The sequence below is a fragment of the Podarcis liolepis genome, assembly GCF_965112155.1.
Source record: "Podarcis liolepis genome assembly, chromosome: 1".
Taxonomy (NCBI): domain Eukaryota; kingdom Metazoa; phylum Chordata; class Lepidosauria; order Squamata; family Lacertidae; genus Podarcis; species Podarcis liolepis.
The window spans coordinates 38,845,573-38,865,586 of NC_139554.1; the positions used below are offsets into that span (position 1 = coordinate 38,845,573).

The following is a 20,014-nucleotide window of genomic DNA, read 5'->3' on the forward strand; positions in this document are numbered from 1 at the left end:
GACTCTTATCCCGGCACCAGGTTAAAGTATGAGCAAAAATATCTCAAGTTGCTTCATTAAATACATACAAACTACCAGCAGCTGTTCCTGCCAGTGTTGGGATTTATTAAAAAAAAAAAAAACCAGCAGAAATAAGTTGTTAGATACTAGAATATTTTTAGAAAATAGGTTAGAAAGCAGACGATCCTTAGCTGAGCTGGTCACATGTTGCCTGAAGGCCTTGTACCATTCATCCCTGATTAAACATATGAATGTTAGTTTATGAAACTGTATCACAGTGTCTCTAAGCTGTGCACCATTAGGTCTCTCTCAGTGACAGGTTAAAAAGCTGCAGTTTATTTTTGTGCATGGTGGAACCTATGGAACCACATATTTCCAAAGCAATTTTATTTTCTTCTGGCAAGGCAATTCAAGAATGTAAATGAATAAGTGTCTAAATTAGCAAGTGTAGATTCTGTGCAATTTACAATGCAAGGAAGACTGAGAACAAATTGATTCTCATTAGCTGAAGATATCTCTATCCTATATCTGACGCTGTGAGGAAAAAAAATATTATGCTTATTTTTGTATGCGGATAAACTGCACCACCAGAGGCAAGGCTAATGGAATATATCTAATATAGCTTGAAGATTGAATGCTATTTTAATGATCTATATCTTTTTGTAAAACAATCCTATTGGCAACTTTACAAGCAAATATACAACATTGGCAGCAAAGAACGTGAAAATCGGATGATAGTTAACTTTGAAACATACTGCTTGTCCAGAGGATTTATAGATGTAAAATGATCTGCCAAGATGATTTCTCTCAGTTGTAAATTTGGAAATTTAAAGAAGGGTGCTCAATCAAAAATGATTCTAGAACACCTACTCTGGTAGAATTTTACTGATCTATTTAACATTTTGCCTGTGAAATCAAAATCAAAGGCATATTTGCTTTTTTTCAAATTTATTCTACCGTTACTCCCACTAGCTACAAACCAAAGCGTTGCAAGACACCATGTTGTGAATAGAGTCATGAACCTCACAAGGCAAATGTAATTATTAGATTTGGGGGGGGGGGGAATTGGTTTAGTTTTCTTTTGATGTAGCAGAACTATCACTAGCTATCTAGAAAATCCAATAAAAAACTGCAAATAGTATTTGTTTTTTTTAATAGCTCTGAGTCAATAAAGCATATAACTATGAGCTTATGGCTGGCAAGAGGCTGGACTGGATGGGCCAAAAGCCTTACCCAACAGGGTTTATGTTCTTATAACGCCATCCCTCCCTCAAGCTAAAGTAACAATTAATATGTCTTAAATTATAACCAGATCATGTGATAAAACATCCTGGGGTGTACCACTTCAGATGAAAATACTGTACAGGACATGACTGCAAGCTTTTCCAAATACAGTGGTACCTCGCAAGACGAACGCCTCGCAAGACGGAAAACCCGCTAGACGAAAGGGTTTTCCGTTTTGGAGGTGCTTCGCAAGACGAATTTCCCTATGGGCTTGCTTCGCAAGACGACAGCCCATAGGGAAATATCCGGGACAGCGGGGAAGCGCAGCGCGTCTTCCCCACTGTCCTCGGACCTCCTCCGAAGCCGGGCGGTGGGGCGGGAACACCTGCCCCCGCCGCCCCGCTTCGGAACGATGCTCCGAAGCGGGGCGGGGGGGCGGGAACACCTTCTGAAGGCGGGCGGGGGGCAAAAGTCTTTGTCCCCCCTGCCTGCCTTCCCAGGGGCTTTTACATCGCCCCGGACAGCGGAGAAGTCCTCCGCTGTCCCGGGGCGATTTTAAAATGCCGCCCGCCAGCATTTTAAGATCGCCCGGACAGCGGAGAAGTCCTCCGCTGTCCCGGGGTTTTTTAAAATGCTGGGGGTGGGAAGAAAAGCCCTTGCCCCCCCCAGCCTTCAGAAGAGGTCCGGGGACAGACTGTCCCCGGACCTGGTCTGAAGGCGGTTTCCCTAGGAACGCATTAATTGATTTTCAATGCATTCCTATGGGAAACCGTGCATCGCAAGACAAAAAACCCGCAAGACGAAGAGACTTGCGGAACGAATTAATTTCGTCTTGCGAGGCACCACTGTAAAAGACTCCATTGCTAGCAGAAAAATGGGGCAACCCTGAGCTAAGTTGTACAATCTCTGCTGTTCTTTTCCAAAGCATCAAATCAGGATAAGGACCAAATATTGTGGTCTATGCTCACCCCAGCTATCTATATTGTCTTTGATTAAAGAAAATACTTGGCTGGAAATCTCTCCAAATTGAACTTTATAGTATCAAAAAAGGGGAGTTACACAAAGGATTGATAAAAAAACCCACTTTACTAAATACACAATACAAGTAAAAAAAAACCTCATTTGCTAACGATATGTTAGTCATAAATGATACTTAAAAGTATCATTAATATTTACTCTTGGTTAACAGTTGCTTGTTTTACCGACTAACATGTTTTGTGGATATACATAGGATTAGTCATCTCTATGTGTCTGCTTGAAAAAGAAAAGTTCATTTCTCTGTGCCTTCTTCAGTTTCACTGTCTTCACTATCACTGTCTCTTCCAGGATGCTCAGGCATTTTCCGATGTTCCTCCTCTATTTCTTCTGCTACCTTTTGTTTCTCATTAAAAACTTTCTCTTCTGCTGTTTCCACTGGTGTGGGTTTGACTTCAGTTTCTGTTTCCATTTCAAGATCTTTGCTCTGAACTTCTTCACTTTCCTGAGATTGAAGTGTTTCGATTTCTTCAACAAGTGTTGGAGGAGGCAGCAAGTTTTGCTAGTAAGAAAAATAAACAATTCATTATGAAAATGCCTGCTTTTTGTTTTATGAACAGACCCATATTTGAATGCAATTCAGGACAACCAAGGCATCCTAAATCAGAAGACTTCAATACAATTCAATAATGTGAATACAGGTGTTGCTGCTCAAGAATTCCATGTATACTGCTTGCTGACTGTAATTACAATTAATCTACTTAATAGCTTACTATCATTGGTTATAAGATATGTAATAAAATATTCTTTGATGTGAGATTCTACAAGTGAGAGATGCAATTTTAAAAAGGCTAGCTACAAATGAGGTGATTCACAGAAGTCTTATAAAGGAATCTGATTATTAAAAGAATATTTAAGAATTATTGGAGAACAGATGATGTCCCTGCAGTCTGGAGGTAGGAAAATGTTGTCCCCATCTTTAAAAAAAAAGGGGGGACACCTAGGTAACTACTGACTGGTCCTAGAATGTATAATTAAATGGTTGGTTTGTGAGCACTTAGAAAGAAAGGATGCTGTGATTATGAAGACTCAGCATGGGTCTAGGAAGAAGTGACAAGTCGGGTGCTGCAGGGTTCTGTCCTGGGCCTATTGCTGTTCAGCATTTTAATAAATGACTTTGATGAAGAAATCATCGGATTTTCAGATGACATCAAACTGGGATGGGTAGCTAATGCCGCAGTAGACAGAATCGGGATTCAATATTAGTTTAACAGATTTGAGAACTGGGTCAAAACTAACAAAATGAATTTCAATGGGGACAAATGTAACGTTCTACACTTAGGCAGGAAGAACCAGCTGCACAGGATCCATGGGTCTTAGTAGATCACAAGCTTAACATGTCAATAGTGTGATGCAGCAGCAAAAAAACAAGTGGATGTTATTCTAGGCTATATCCAACAGATGTATAGTGTCTTGATTGAGTAATACTCCTGCTCTATTTTGCCTTGGTCAAACCATGCCCACAGTACTGTGTTACTGGGTACTACAGTGAAATCTTATAAGGGAATTGGGTATGTTTAGCCAGGTAAAAAGGAGACTGAGAGGAGATATGACAGCCACGTTCAAATATCTTAAGGGCTGTCACATGGAGGAGGGAGCATGCTTGTTTTCTCATGCTCCAGAGGGTAGGTCCTGAACCAATGGCTTCAATTTACAAGAAAGGAGAGTCTGGCTAAACATTAGGAATAGCTTTCTGACAGTAAGAGCTGTTCGACAGTGGAATGGACTCCCTTGGGAAACCTCCTTACTTGGAGATTTTTTTAGCAGAGTTTGGGTGGCCATCTGTCATGGATGCTTTAGTTGCGATTCCAACATTGCAGGGTGTGGACTACTAGATGACACTTGGAGTACCTTCCAACTCTACAAATCAATGACTCTATGTGGGGGGTGAGAATGGTGTAAAGAATTGTGTTATTTTATTTTACTTATAGTACTTTTGTGAAGAGAATGCATGGCCTGAGAGTTTACATTATCTCCCATTGAGTTAGACTTTCTCCGTGAATTGTGCTTTTGCAGCAGGAATCCCACCACTGTAAGACTCCAGAGATGTTAACCCTCCCTCTTCCATCAGTACACTGACTGGGGGAAAGTCCTGGAGTTCACAGTTCCTGCTGCCTCCTTTCATTGTATGTAGGAAGTTGTATGCTAGCTCTGGAGTTGGCTCAACTAATTTCTTCTCATAGTAGTCAAAAGAAAAATGGTGCCACAATGAAACAGCATGGCAGTGGATGTGGCACTCATTCCGTAGGCTGATCGCCAGGGTCTTATCCCCTGACCCTGGTATAAATTTGAGTTAGAATTGCTCTGGCCAACTAAGAACAGACATATCCAGTAGAATTCTAGTATTAAAACACTGTTATTGTTGTTTGTCTGGATTGTCGTATATGTGTTGCATGTATTTATGAAATAACAATGGAACTTTTTAAAATAAAAAAATCCATTTCCAACTCTGGAAAGATAGCAGAGAACCCCACCCACCTTCCTCCACATCTCTTCCACTATTCCATTTCGTTGTTCCAATGAGCTCTTTCACACTAGCATTTCCGCACACTATTAAACTGAAATTGCATCTGCTATTAACTCATGTTTCTGACAGCCATGTCATGGAGAGGAGAGATTTCAAGAACGACACTCAAACTTTGAAATTACTATATCTGGATCTCTTAATATGTGGCCAAAATGCTATTTTGGGGAGACTAATTATAGGGATTAAGGAAAGCTGAATCTCTCAAATAAGGGATTCCTTTGTCCCTGGAAAAATATATATTTCATGCTGCCGGATACAAAATGAGACTCCTTCTGCGACGCAGCTGGTATCCATGCATGACAACGGTTATTCGATTCTTTTTGTAAGTATGGCCTAATGTGATGGTAAAAATAACATCTCAGTAGTGCTACAGAGAATACATACCAGAGCATTTGCTGCAAGTCTGCATGAGTTATGGACTTACAAGGTTATCCAGTCATTGCACTATAGCCTGTAAGTGTTCGAACATAAACGGAGCATGCAGGCTGTTCTTCAGAGAATGTAGTCAGTGCAACTCCTGTTCATATCAACTACCCTGTTCTAGCAGAACAGTAGAGCCAATATGCAAAAGGTGTTTTTCATGTCACAGGATGATCAAGGGCATCAAGTGGTTTATTTTTCTCCCAAGAGGATATTTTAAGACCGCCCCCTACCTCAGAAAACTATCCAGATTTATATCAACATAATCAGCCAGACTTCCAAATGAATGGCTTTTTTTGTTTTGCTAAAAACGAGGACATCAAGGCCGTGGTAAGGCCTTATCATCCTGTTTTATAAAAATAGGTTTGAAATTGTTATGCTTCATGAAGACTCAATTTAATGCTGAAGGTATGAAACCAATCGTATGGCAGATTTCAGAAACACTGCTTTTGCAAGTTCAAAGGAAGAGGTCAGACGTTTACTAACTTACATGTTATCAAAAATTTGTTAAGAGTGCTTTCACTCAAAGCGGCCCCGATTTTAAAAAGTACATTTTCTCAACTTTCAGTAATATTTACCTGTCTGTGCTGGCGTGTATTCTGTATCATGTGCATATACATGTTGTACACAAAGTTGGCCATCTGAGGCATATTCTTTATAACATGGACTTGGTGAGATGGGTGTTCTCCATTCTAGAAGAGGGGGGAAAGTACTATTGAGATATTTAAAGCAAAAAAAATGAACATAAGAGCACTTTTGTAGTAAGATAAAATATTCAAAATCCAACCAATGAAAGCTATGCCTTAGGAAGGAAAAGGCGAAGCTCCCTTATACTGAGGGAGACCACTGGTCCACCTAACTCAAGATTGTTTACACTGATCCCTATGAGTTTAGGCAACAGGCATTCCTAGCCCCACCTTACTTAATAAAAATATATATACCACTTAACTGTAAGAAAACCCCTAAGCAGTTCACAAAAATATAAAACAAACTATTAAAACTCTTGAAGAAATTAAGAACAGGTATTCAAACACATTCAAAAGATGAAAAAAGATGAAGATAGCTGAACAATGAAACGTGGTCTGCATGCAAAGCACATGCTCTACCACTGAGCTATACTCCTTTGGTAGCATGCAACCCCCTGTGCTGTTCAGACAACCAGACTTCCACTTGTGCAATGAAAATTCATCTTTTTCTCCTCCCCCCTCCTGCCACCGGTGCATGCTCAAAAATTGCTCCAAAGAATTGGAGATTTTGTGGGAGCAGAAGGAGGGGAAGTCTTGTTGTGCGAGTGCAACTCTACTTGGATACAATCGGACTGTATTTACGTAATTCAAGACAGCTCTCCATACCTGCCGGGCTGCTGGAAAATACTCTGTAGGGATTATATGCAGTTGAAGAGGGCGAGCAGTGAGCTGGCTGAAAGCTGGAGTCAGCTCAAAACAGTTCTGGAATAGTGATACTCGGGCAAAAATATAAAGCCCAAGTCTTGCTCTAGACATAGCAACCACCAAACGCCGAACATCCCTTCAAGAAATAAGAATGAAATTGACACACTGTTAGAATCAACTACAATTGCTACAAACTTTGCAGAGCTCCCTGAATGCTGAGAATTAAAGCTAGGATCTCCTGCATGCATGGCTTGTGCTCTACTCCTGAGGTCATGGGGATAATATTTTAAGCACCATTAGGTTGCAGTTTGATGTGACATAGGAAAATCTGCAAAACATTTTATTTCCTCTTCAACTGTTAAAGGTACTTAATGGTCTGCCTCCCCACCACTGCACACTTTCTCCTACAAAGCTCTGGAGATGCCATTGATGACAATGACCTCACCTTTTAGGTACAATATCAACAACTCCAATTATTATTTGCGGATCCCTATGCATATTCAAATAACACAGGAACGATAATTTACCGTTATGGGGATTATCGTAATCCACATCTCACTAAGGAATAGGTTGATCAGTCATCCTTGCAAGAGTTAATTCCAGTTGAGGTTTAGCACCAATGATACCCAATTAAATTTATCACAAGATGGTGTGCTTATTAACGAAACTCACAAATGTAGCGGATGCAGTTTGGAGGATTCTACATGCAGGAAAATACATTCTGAATAATGAATGGGTGAGAGATAAGCAAGGCTCTACTGAGCTCTGCCCGAGCCATCTTTATGACTACTACACGACACTACTTGGACTCTGCCCTTTGCAAAAATACGTTATTACTTACCTCAAGTGGCCAACCGCTTTAGTTCGCACAAGTGAAAGGATGATATAATCATTTTGCTGACCTTGAAACCGGTCCACAGTTGTCACCTAGCAGAAACATGGAGAGTGTTAATTCACTGGCATTCCAAAGAACATTTGGAAAATTAACTATGAAGTACAGCTTCATAGGCTAGTGAAAGCAAGCTGGCCTTTTGGTGCTAAGCTGAAAGGCTTCTTTCTGAGAAGATGGTGGAAATTTACTCCATTGCAAACAGGAACGGGGCAACGGGGAAAACACCCGTCTTCGTAATGGAAACTCCCAGACATAATCGGAGAAATCCTGATGACTGTGCATGCTCAAACACAGCTTCTGAGTTAGGGATGGAGGAAAATTTTGTTCGTCTGGATTTTTAAGCAAACTGACCTGACTTATACCTCCCAGACTAAGATACAAATTAGAATATAATTATTTCTCACTTTTCTGAATTTTTCCAAAATGTCTATTTTGGGATAGATTCCTCAAGAAATGTGTACACTGGGACAAAATACATATTTAAGTATGTACTTCAATACAAATCTTGTTTATTTATTTTAAAAATCCACATATTAATGAGGAAATGGGATGTGAAAGATTTATGAATAAACAAATGTGCATGTCTGGGAATCAAGGAGGCTGTGGTCCCTGCAGATTCTCGAACCCCAACATATTACCAGAAAGCATGTGCAGGGGGAGGCCCACAGTATCCTACAGTCTCTCAATGGCCTTCCTGGGGATCAGAGGGTTGCCTGAGAACACTGTCACCATTGTTAGATCCAATGTTTCCAAAACTATGCCTGCAAAACTGGAGCTTTTAGTTGGTGACATATGCAGTACCTGGTACTGTTTTATTCCTGGAATATATGCACCAAAGGCCATTTATGCAATAAAAATGATGAAATATGCACTAAAACCAGAGATGTGTGCCTTAACTACACTGTTTTCGGAATACAAAGATAATGCATACTTCGCTTATTTAAAATTTAATGTTTTCATCAAAAAACATCTGTGCAAAATTTAAGAGGCGCCATATATCATGTTCTTGCATAGTAATGTGATTCCTGAAATGTAGCTACTAATGGTTACAGTTTTCCTAATCTTAATTGATGTTGCTTATAAATACCGCTATGGGGCAAGCCTTGGCAAAAGCCTATGCAATGTAATTAGCCATTATAACATCTTGTGCTCTATTTCCGGGCTTATTTTTGCTTTTGAACAAGTCTTGAATAATTAAAATATTCTCCTTCAAGATACAAAGCTATGCCTTTTGTGAACTAATGACTCAAAAATCCATTTGCATATGAATCTGACATCTAATTATAATTTGCTAGATTATCTCCTGAAATTCACCAGCTAGGATCTCTGTGCCTAATTTGCTTTTTAGGCTCAACATTAGACAGGAAAAACAACAAATGACATAGTGGCACATAGTGACACAGGCAGCAATCAGCTCAACCAGTGAACAAACTTAAAATCCTACTAGTAGGCTTGTTTATAAATATATGAAAGGAAGGAAGGAAGGAAGGAAGATGCAAGTGAATAGTATCTGGAACGTTACCTTGTTTGGTCTTCCAATCATCGGGTTATTCCCACAACGCTGATTAATAATATCCCGAATGAGGTGTTTCTGGCCATTATAGGTTGTCAAGATACTTATCTTCTCTGCAGGGTATCCTAGCAGGCACATGTACATGAACAGTGCAACAACATATTCTGCCTCACCAAGATTCTGCAAAGGAGAGGAACTTGTTTTATGCACTTGGTCAGATAATATTCATGCAGCTAGGATAGAGCAAAACCACCACTTGGGAGAACATGACTCCTGCCTATTAAAGACATTTCCTTGCTATGACTTCCTGAGAGCAAAAAAATGAAATTTAAATGCTATTGGCATCTGTACAGCGACAATTTTTTAAGACGCTATGGTAGTATACAGATGTATATGAACACATATTTACATATACCTCTCAGAAAGGAACATTCCCACTTCCAGCCAAGTGGCAGGAACTGCAACTGGTCTCCATCACCCGCAACCCATAAGATATATTTTTTCTGTACAATGGGGTGGTAGTGATGGAGGGAAGATTTCTATTGCTCAGTGCTTGCAATTTAACTTAATATTACAAAACTAAAACTTGCATTCTGTTTTCATCGTAAGTACACACCCTGATGTGAGTACCAAAACTATTATGAATTGTTTCCCCCTTACCTGATAAAAGTAAGGATTGGGTTCAGATTCCCCTACGCCATGGAAATCTTCTACATTTATGAGCTGGAAGTCATACAGGAAACCAGCATTTGCTGTTCTGAATTCTGGCAAGAGCTGCACATGTGGCAAGTTACCCAGGTTCTTGTAACGCCAGTTGTAGAGATTGCATAAGCTTTATGGGAAATAGAGTTGAAGACAATTATTGTCAATTTGTCAACATGAGTGAATATATTCCTTTACTATTTCTCCATGTCACCTTTAAAATTAAATTTCATGCATGAAAAGCAAATACATTATTACAAAACATGTTTACTGGACCACAGTGAGGAGCAAGGAAGGAGAACAATTCTGCAAAATGAGAATCACAATAAAAGGAGAACACATTTAGAACAACCAGACGCCTGTAAGGTCTGAAATATTTAAATTGCTATAGGTAATCGCCTACACTTGGAATTGTACCAATAAGCAGAATGAGATGCAACACAGATTTCAAAGCACTTAAAGGGGTTTGCAGTGAAACAGCTGGAACAAAGGAGGGGACCTTCCTTTAAGCAGCATCTTGCTGCCTGTTTGTGCTTTGAAGTCCTGACTTTGGGACTTCAAGGCACCAAATCCCTCAATTTCATTTGTGACATCATGGGATTGATAGGTGGGTGACCCTGCCCAACGGTCAAAATCTGGCCCCTGTGCGAGTGCAAGGATTTATGCTTCCTCAACAGAACTTTCACTCTATCCTCCCCCATACCCCCCTCCAATTCTGTTCTGGGGGGTTCACACGACCCTCCAAACCAGAAGGTTTCAGGATGGGGAGAGAATGCTCCATTGCACAAGCATGAATCTTTGCAATAATGGGTTGAGTGCACTGGGTACTGATACAAAATTCCTTTCAATGTTTCAGGGGTCTTTAAAGAACAGAACTGATAGTCATTATTCACCCAGAAACAATGTTCACTTCAGGTTGATACCACTGCGTATCACCTGAGTGAGTCACTGAGCACAATTCACAGGATGCTCCTCCTCCATCATTATAGCCTAGAGAAGTAATGCATGATCTGAAAAGGCTTATTTGCCTTCTTCAGTTCATTCAATAACCTTAGCATTACAATCTGAACACTGTAAAAGGTGGAGTGGCTACTGTTATGAAACTGACAAGAGAGAAAAGTCCACCGCTACGAAAAACTTGTTATAGTAATCATTAGGCATACATAGCCTTCAAGACAGGCTTCAATATCTGTATGGATAGTTTTCCTTCATACAAGACCTCCTATAATTTTTACTTTTCCTGTTGCCTTACCTTGCTCTTGCTCTTCCTTGAGCGTCCAAGTCCACAGTTGGCACTCCCACACGGACAAAGCGCGTAAAAAGAGACTGCTCCATGTTTGAATATTTTTGAAAAGCCATGTTTTTAATGACTGGTGGCAACTGATGATGGTCCCCAATCATAATCCACCGCTTCAGTCGACTGAATCCATCCTGGGGATTCTATCGAAAACAAGCAAGATTCTAGGGTTGAAATGCTAGAACTATTAGGGACCGCTATTTTTGAGCTCCACATTTACTGTACTGTGGTAAACATTACTTTCAAAGCTAGAAAAATGTATAGCTTCATCTTTATTCTGTATTCATAAATGAAGAGGTGCAAAAAAACACCTGTTAGGAAGAACAGATTCTTCTGCACTACAACACTTGTCACTTGCAGTCTTTTCTTCTATAGCCACTGTGTGTTAAGAAGCAAGTAATGTGGTCTTCTTGCAAATCATTCCTACATAAGGCAAATTCTTGACATAAATCTTATTTAAATCCAGATGAGCCCAGCTACATTGTTAGGTTCCTGATATTGTTCTTTATTCGTAAGGCTTTCCAACGTTCAGAACAAAGGTGTCAATTGGAATGTTTCTTTTTTCACGCATGGTAAAAAAATCAATGTTATTAACCAATACAATCTTAAGGACAAATAGTAAAATAATTACATAGAAATAATGGTCATAAACTGAAGTGCTGCAATTGTTCTTACCTGTAAGAGGAGTGGTATAAAAGTTTCAATCTCCAGTATCTGAGCAGCCTCTTCCATTAAGATGTTGTCATACTAGGAGGTTAAAGAGAAATATGTTAAGTTTTTGTTTTAATGCGGGAATGATTAGTTCATATTGGAAGCCATTTGCTTACTGGTGTGCACACAGCATCTGGTAATTTATTAAATAATATAGTATGTGCATAATGTATTTTGCTTATAGTAAAACTTGTATAATTTGACTTTCTGAGTAGTGGTTTCTCATTTTTTTGCTTGCATAAACAGAGCTACTTGAAAGATATGAACATGTCTAGTCAGGATATAGTGAAGCTACACCAAACTCAAACCTGACAGGATGCTGAATGCAACCAACATTTGAATGCATTTTCTATGTCTTTGAAACGTATGTTCTTGGCTGGGAATGCCTGTAATTAGACTTCACAATGTGTGTGGTACCTGCTAACAGATCCTGAAAGCAATTAGGTAGGGAATAGGAGCAGGCTCATAAATTGGCAACTATTAGAAGGTATCTTGGCACAAGAGTACATTTCAGAGTTGGGCTGCTCTGGTACGTTTCCCTCCAGGATGGTGGTGCGAGACATCCGGGAGATCTGGGTGGCTTCTGGGTCTATGACCAGCTCTTTACCTATCCATATGGTGTAGTACAGAGCTTCATGGCTGAGGCTTGAGCCATGGTACCCAAGGGACAAAAGAGGCTGGACAGGCAAACCAGTTCCACAGTCCATATCAGGTAGAATAGTACTGATCTTCTGCCACAGTGTTCCTATGTGTATGACATAGCTAAGTAACTAAATAAAGCTGTGGCCAATTGAATCCAGCATCCATCCTTTTTGCCAATTTGCAACACATTCCTTCTCCTACCTGTTGCCTTTATAACCCTCTTAACAGCAGCAGATGACACACAATTAATACAAGGAAGCCTTAACATTTTGTCCACAGTGGCGTTACCTTGAAACCCAACTCAACCAAGTCATGGCGTTTCAAAGCAGCATGCGTGCAGGTCATGGCAATGATTTTTGCTTCCTTCACAAGCAGGTATTTGGATCTGTCCAGTCCACTGCGAAGCAGTTCAAACGCTCGGAATTCCTACAGAAAATAGGCGACAGCCACACTTCTGTGAAACAATGCAGAATACTCATGCTTACAATAAAACTGTGTGACTTTCAACTTGCCACCAAAGAAAACAGTTGCAAAATCCAGGGGTCTGTGGGTGCTCTGAAGCGCAGATGGAACTCACACACACATATTTTCCCATTCATTTGAATGTCAGAGACAGATGTTTGGGCATAAAGTTCTTCCCGACTTTAAAAATCAATCGCAGGGTTCCACAGATGGGCATAGATAACCAATCTGTCTTCCTGTATATTTGTCTTTATGCAGAATTTCAAAATTGGCACATTTGGGAAAATTAGGAGAATCCCTAATCAACAATGATCTATTGATCCCTGATCAACAGAAAAACACCTCTAAGCACAAGGACGAGCAGATCAATTTTCTCTCCCCTCCCTTCCAGGTTTTATTATTAATTTTGAGATACATTAAAAACAAGTATCATAATCACAATACCACCATGACAGGCTTTTTGAATGCCCATGAAAACAATAACATAAGACAAAATACGCAAACATGCAGGATGTTCCAGTAACATTTCATCATAAATGGATTTAAATATTGCTTGATATATGCTTTCTAACCTACATCTTACAAAAGGATCTTAGAAAAGTTATAGCCTCTTATTAAGCTCTGCCTACTTTGTATATATGTTTCTAATTTCATTCATTTAACTGAATAGCATAATCATTTAATGAAAAAAGATATTTGCTTTTAGAAGCAAGCATCCCACCAATTGTTGATTCTATTTTTGCATATGGTTTTTAGTATTTCCAAGATTACTGTTTTAGGCTCCATCTTCCCTTTGTTCAACCCTATTCTTCAAATAGTCTTTATTTTTTAGGACAATCTCATCAAAGTAAAAAAAAAATCTACTTTGCTACTGCTATATCTCCAATGACTTACATTTTTAAAAATAAATATTTCTTATCATTTCAGGTGTTAAAACACTCCTGATAGGATACTTTATAGTAATAGAATTTAACACACACAAATGCAGCTGGATCTTTTCTACAACCGTTTCTCTTCAAAAAATTGCAACCCCAAGAAAGTTTCCAAGTTTACATTATTTACTGTTTGACAAGTTTCAATTTACAGGACCTTATGAAAATTCAGTATACATAGTGTGTATAGTATGTGAAGTGCTACTCATTTCATTATCAGAACTTTCTTTCCCTCTCTATAACAGAAAAAGGAATGCCACAGTTAACTTCTTAGAAACCTTACCTCGAGCTGAGTGAATATCTTTTTAATATGCCTAAAACATCCTTCGGCGATTTCCATATCTTCATTGTAAGACCTGCCTTTAAAAATTGGCTGAGGGGCATTTGCAAAATACTGATGGAAAGGAAAGAAGCTGCAGATATCAGCAACATCTGAAGGTTTGCTACCTTTAACTTTCACTTTGCTCATATATTCTTCCCAACGAGACATTACCTGGAAAAAAGTGATCACATTAACATTGCTATTTTGCAATCTCGTATTTACTATGGCCAGAATCCGAAGCGTTTTGCACAGAACACTAGGAGAGCATTAGGCCTTTTTCTCCATGCTCTACTGGATCATCTAAAGCAGGCATGGCCAAACTTGGCCCTCCAAATGTTTTGGAACTACAACTCCCATCTTCCATAGCTAACAGGACCAGTGGTCAGGGATGATGGGAATTGTAGTCCCAAAACATCTGGAGGACCGAGTTTGGCCATGCCTGCTCTAAAGTCTCCCCTCTCTAGCGTGGGACTCAAGACATCCAAGGAGATGTAGCTGGAAGACAGAAACAAGCAAATCCATTATGGACATGTGAAAGTACCTTTCACTTGTGCATCCCTGGACCCAAGTCTATGAACACAAGATCAACATTTTAAATTACCATTGTAAGTCCATATTATAACATATCTACAAATATACTGAAATAACTTTTTTCTTTAGGAAATATGAAACATCTCACCGAGATCCCCTGCAAATAATAAAGAGTATTTTCTTTTCTTTTAGAATGTTTCTCTCAACATTCAAGGTGGGTTACTGCTTATATAATATATAATCAAGGCAGAGAGGGTACGCCAGTTCAGACTCCTTGCCAAAAGTCACACAAAGCAAGAACATTGGCCTTTCTAATTATGACTCATCGCACACAGGGTGGAAACAATAGGAACAAAAAGAAGTAACAGCATAATTATAGCTTCAGTTGCCATTTGCATTTGAGAGTGAAACAACGGGTTCTTCAGTCCAAGTTCTGAGAACTTCATCCCAATTCCCCATCTAAGTTCCTTAGAATGCTATGTTCACGCCTAATCTTTATTTAATTTCTTACTTGATATAAGAAGAAGTGGCCAGCTGTTTCACAAGTATAGGAAACATCACCAGGGACCCCCAAACTCTCCTGTAATCGGCCAACTTCCCGCAGAAGCTCCAATCTCCGTGCTAGAACATAGTTTACTCTTCCATACCTGCAAATCAGATTAATACAGTGAAGAATGAGGTACATGGTTGATTCAGTTTTGCTGACTACCAATTTGATTCTGGGCTGTGAAAAAAGCTGCATGGACACAAACACAAAGAACCATGTGATTAGTGTTAAGCACCTGAGGAAGATTTGAACTTTTGTTTCACAAACAACCACCTTCCAAAGTGAATGGCAAGTCACTTCTGAACAAGGGAGTTCCTTCATAGTTTTCAAAGTTGCATTGCAGTTTAAGAACACAAGAAGAGCCAAAGGCCCATCAAGTCAGCATCCTGTTCTCATAGTGGCCAACCACATGCCAGTGGGAAGCCCACAATGGGACATGAATCACAGAACTATAGGACTGGAAGGTACCATGAGGGTAATCTTAAAAAGCAGAGACATCACCTTGCCAACAAAGGTCCGTATAGTTAAAGCTATGGTTTTCCCAGTAGTGATGTATGGAAGTGACAGCTGGACCATAAAGAAGGCTGATCGCCGAAGAATTGATGCTTTTGAATTATGGTGCTGGAGGAGACTCTTGAGAGTCCCATGGACTGCAAGAAGATCAAACCTATCCATTCTGAAGGAAATCAGCCCTGAGTGCTCACTGGAAGGACAGATCCTGAAGCTGAGGCTCCAATACTTTGGCCACCTCATGAGAAGAGAAGACTCTCTGGAAAAGACCCTGATGTTGGGAAAGATGGAGGGCACAAGGAGAAGGGGATGACAGAGGACGAGATGGTTGGACAGTGTTCTCGAAGCTACAAACATGAGTCTGACCAAACTGTGGGAGGCAGTGGAAGACAGGAGTGCCTGGCATGCTCTGGTCCATGGGGTCACGAAGCATCGGACACGACTACACGACTAAACAATGAGGGTCATCTAATCCAACCCCCTGCAATGCAGGAATCTTTCTGCCTAACATGGGGCTCAGACTCACGACTCTGAGATTAAGAGTCTCGTGCTCTTCCAACAGAGCTACCCCAGCTACTTGAGTACAACAGCATACCGTATTTTGCGCCCCATAAGACGCTCCGGCCCATAAGACGCACCTAGTTTTTGGGGGGGGAAATAAAGAAAAAATTTTTTATTTCCCCCCCCCCAGGTGCGGGGCTGGAAGAACCAGGTCGGGGAACAGTGGGAAGGCACGCTCTGCCTCCCCGCTGTCCCCCGAGCTTGTGGGGCTGGCGATGGGGAGGGCAGCTCTATGCCGCCATCCCGAGCGGGGCGGGACTTAGCGCCCCGCTCGGGATGGCGGCGTAGACCTGCCTGCAGTCCCGCGACGGCAGGCAGCTCTGTGCCGCCATCCCGAGCGGGGCGGGACTTAGCGCCCCGCTCGGGATGGCGGCGCAGAGCTGCGCTGGTCCCAGGACCGCACGCAGCTCTGCAGGGCCACCGGGAGCGGGGCGGAGCTTCTCCCCCGGCTCCCGGTGGCTGGGCAGAGCTGCGCTGGTCCCGCGACGGCAGGCAGCTCTGCGCGGCCACCGGGAGTGGGGCGGAGCTTCTCCCCCGGCTCCCGGTGGCCGGGCAGAGCTGCGCTGGTCCCGCGACGGCAGGCAGCTCTGCGCGGCCACCGGGAGTGGGGCGGAGCTTCTCCCCCGGCTCCCGGTGGCCGGGCAGAGCTGCGCTGGTCCCAGGACCGCACGCAGCTCTGCACGGCCACCGGGAGCGGGGCGGAGCTTAGCGCTCCGCTCCGGATGGCAGCGCAGAGCTGCGCTGGTCCCAGGACCGCAGGCAGCTCTGCGCGGCCACCGGGAGCGGGGCGGAGCTTCTCCCCCGGCTCCCGGTGGCCGGGCAGAGCTGCGCTGGTCCCAGGACCGCACGCAGCTCTGCGCGGCCACCGGGAGCGGGGCGGAGCTTCTCCCCCGGCTCCCGGTGGCCGGGCAGAGCTGCGCTGGTCCCAGGACCGCACGCAGCTCTGCAGGGCCACCGGGAGCGGGGCGGAGCTTCTCCCCCGGCTCCCGGTGGCCGGGCAGAGCTGCGCTGGTCCCAGGACCACACGCAGCTCTGCAGGGCCACCGGGAGCGGGGCGGAGCTTCTCCCCCGGCTCCCGGTGGCCGGGCAGAGCTGCGCTGGTCCCAGGACCGCAGGCAGCTCTGCGCGGCCACCGGGAGCGGGGCGGAGCTTCTCCCCCGGCTCCCGGTGGCCGGGCAGAGCTGCGCTGGTCCCAGGACCGCAGGCAGCTCTGCGCGGCCACCGGGAGCGGGGCGGAGCTTCTCCCCCGGCTCCCGGTGGCCGGGCAGAGCTGCGCCGGTCCCAGGACCGCAGGCAGCTCTGCGCGGCCACCGGGAGCGGGGCGGAGCTTCTCCCCCGGCTCCCGGTGGCCGCGCAGAGCTGCGCTGGTCCCGGGATTGCAGGCAGCTCTGCGCAACCCTTGAGCCGGTCTCCCGAGGGTTGCGCAGAGCTTCCTGAAGCCTGGAGAGCGAGAGGGGTCGGTACGCACCGACCCCCCTCGCTCTCCAGGCTTCAGCGAAAGCCTGCATTCGCCCCATAAGACGCAGGCACATTTCCCCTTCATTTTTGGAGGGGAAAAAGTGCGTCTTATGGGGCGAAAAATACGGTACTCCTGCTTGTTGTGATTACCAACAACTGGTATTATAGAAGCACACTTCCTCTGATGCTGGAAGCAATATAGCTATTGTGACTGGTAGCCACTAAAATTCCAACATAAATTTGTCTTATCTTTTAAAGCTATGCAAGTCAATTACCACCACTCATTCTTGGGATAGTAAATTCTGCAGTTTAACTAAGCATTGGGTGAAACAGTTTCTTCTTTCATTTCAATCTCCCACCACTCAGCTTCACTGGATGACCCTGGGTTCTATTATTGTAAAGTCGGGCGGGCAGGGATTAAATCCCTTTTGTGAAATGGTTTTGTATTTGGTTTTTTTTACAATTATTCACAGCAACTTCCCTTATATATTCAAGGGAAACAGTCTATAGGAGTCCCTCTGCTTCCACTACTCCTGGAGCTTTTGGACAGGTTGCAGGACTCAGAAATAAAGTACCCTTCAGCTGTTCAGAGAAATCAAGCCACCCAACAGAAAACCACCCCATAAAAACAAACGATTATCAGGTCTTCTCTACCCTTCTTCCTTATGTGCATACATTTTACATGGTTCTGCTTCTTATGATCTATCAGCTCACCTGCTGAAATCTTTCTCTGTCTCCAGTGCTTCCTCCCCATGACCAAGGCGCAGGAGGTGGCGCTCATCAATGTCGAGAGCCATGATTTTCTCAAACAGCTGGTTCAAGGCCTGGAGAGTGACAAGAGCAACAGGAAAGTAGATTTTAGGAATCCAGATGCTATTACGGGGAAACCCTGGATGTTAGAAAAACCATTCCTATTTTGGTAGAAATTGAAACGAAACAAATATGAAGAAGCTATTTGCACTTGGGAACCCTAAGGAAAGCTTGCTGTTTGATTCCAAAGGACCCAACCCCTCTTTCAGTCCAACCTGGGCCAAGCATACACCTATGTACAGTCATACCTCGGGTTACGAACACTGCGGGTTATGGACTGCGCCAAACCCGGAAGTACCGGAACGGGTTACTTCTGGGTTTTGGCGTTCGCGCATGTGCAGAAGCGCAAAATGATGTCACGTGCATGCGCAGAAACGCCGAATCGCATCACGTGCGTGCATGCACAGACGCGGCGCTTCAGGTTACGAACACTGCGGGTTGCGAACGTACCTCCCACATGGATCATGTTCGCAACCGGAGGTATGACTGTATAAGATTTAAACCTGCTGATAAAAACCCTTCTAGAAAAGAGCAATGTTCCTATCTAGTCCAGGTCCTATTGACATTAGACCAGTACCCTCACTATATTGTTTTTAGACACCTGCTGTTTTATTTATTTATTTCAGCAAGCCTACTCAGATACATAATTTAGCTATTTATTTTATCTGTGATTTATTAATTATTATGTATCATATAAAACGATAGTTAAGTCACTTAGCAGAGTTCACACATAATGCCAAAACCCTGCTAAGTGGCTTAACTATGGTTCATTTACTGCCAACAAACCACGAGCTGAGCTGAAGCTATGGTTTGTTGTTGGCTTACAAACCTTGGTTTGTTTTAATGATTAAATGTAAAAACAGGACCCTTTCTTTATCACAGTTTGTTTTGACCACCTAACCACAGGAGTGGGACAATTTGTGGTTGACTCATGTTTTGTTTGTTTGTTTGTTTGTTTGTTTGTTTTTAAAAAGCAAACTATGGCTAAGTGATATATGCAAACTGGGCCTCTGGTGTGTTTCCCCCAAGTCAATGATGCAGAATACATGTGAAGACACCATTCAACATGATGGCAGCATCTCTATGTGGCATGGAGATGCTGTCTTAAGGCTAAAATCTTGAGTCTAAAATGCAGTACCACATGGTGCTTGCTGAGACTTTGCTCAGCTTCACCAGAGCCTAAAGCCTCCCATTCCACAGTGGCACAGAAGGATAGCCAGATAAAAAGGTAAATGCAGGGACGCGGGTGGCGCTGTGGTCTAAACCACTGAGCCTCTTGGGCTTGCCGATCAGAAGGTCGGTGGTTCGGATCCCTGCGATGGGGTGAGCTCCCGTCACTCTGTCCCAGCTCCTGCCAACCTAGCAGTTCGAAAGCACACCAGTGCAAGTAGATAAATAGGTACCACTGCTTCAGGAAGGCAAGTGGTGTTTCTGTGCGCTCTGGTTTCTGTCACAGTGTTCTGTTGGGCCAGAAGCAGTTTAGTCATGCTGGCTACATGACCCGGACAACTTTCTGTGGATAAACTC

General features: G+C 42.9%; 1 protein-coding gene and 1 long non-coding RNA gene across 2 annotated transcripts in view; one reads left to right on the forward strand and one right to left on the reverse strand.

Moving 5' to 3' along the window:
* Positions 1-20,014, forward strand: part of LOC310710688 — a 36,418-nt gene that overhangs the window by 7,417 nt on the left and 8,987 nt on the right. The gene's annotated exons all lie outside the window — the stretch shown is intronic.
* The window catches only part of AQR (aquarius intron-binding spliceosomal factor), a 54,052-nt gene continuing 36,278 nt past the window's right edge, over positions 2,241-20,014 (reverse strand). The window contains exons 24-35 of the mRNA XM_083506134.1: positions 18,392-18,501; positions 15,113-15,248; positions 14,032-14,241; positions 12,643-12,780; positions 11,677-11,748; positions 10,957-11,144; positions 9,663-9,834; positions 9,012-9,182; positions 7,439-7,524; positions 6,559-6,733; positions 5,785-5,898; positions 2,241-2,761 (exon numbers count right to left, since the gene is read on the reverse strand). Of these exons, the coding sequence (XP_083362260.1) occupies positions 2,495-2,761; positions 5,785-5,898; positions 6,559-6,733; positions 7,439-7,524; positions 9,012-9,182; positions 9,663-9,834; positions 10,957-11,144; positions 11,677-11,748; positions 12,643-12,780; positions 14,032-14,241; positions 15,113-15,248; positions 18,392-18,501 (1,839 nt within the window). The 3' untranslated portion in view covers positions 2,241-2,494. The remainder of the gene's footprint in view (positions 2,762-5,784; positions 5,899-6,558; positions 6,734-7,438; positions 7,525-9,011; positions 9,183-9,662; positions 9,835-10,956; positions 11,145-11,676; positions 11,749-12,642; positions 12,781-14,031; positions 14,242-15,112; positions 15,249-18,391; positions 18,502-20,014) is intronic.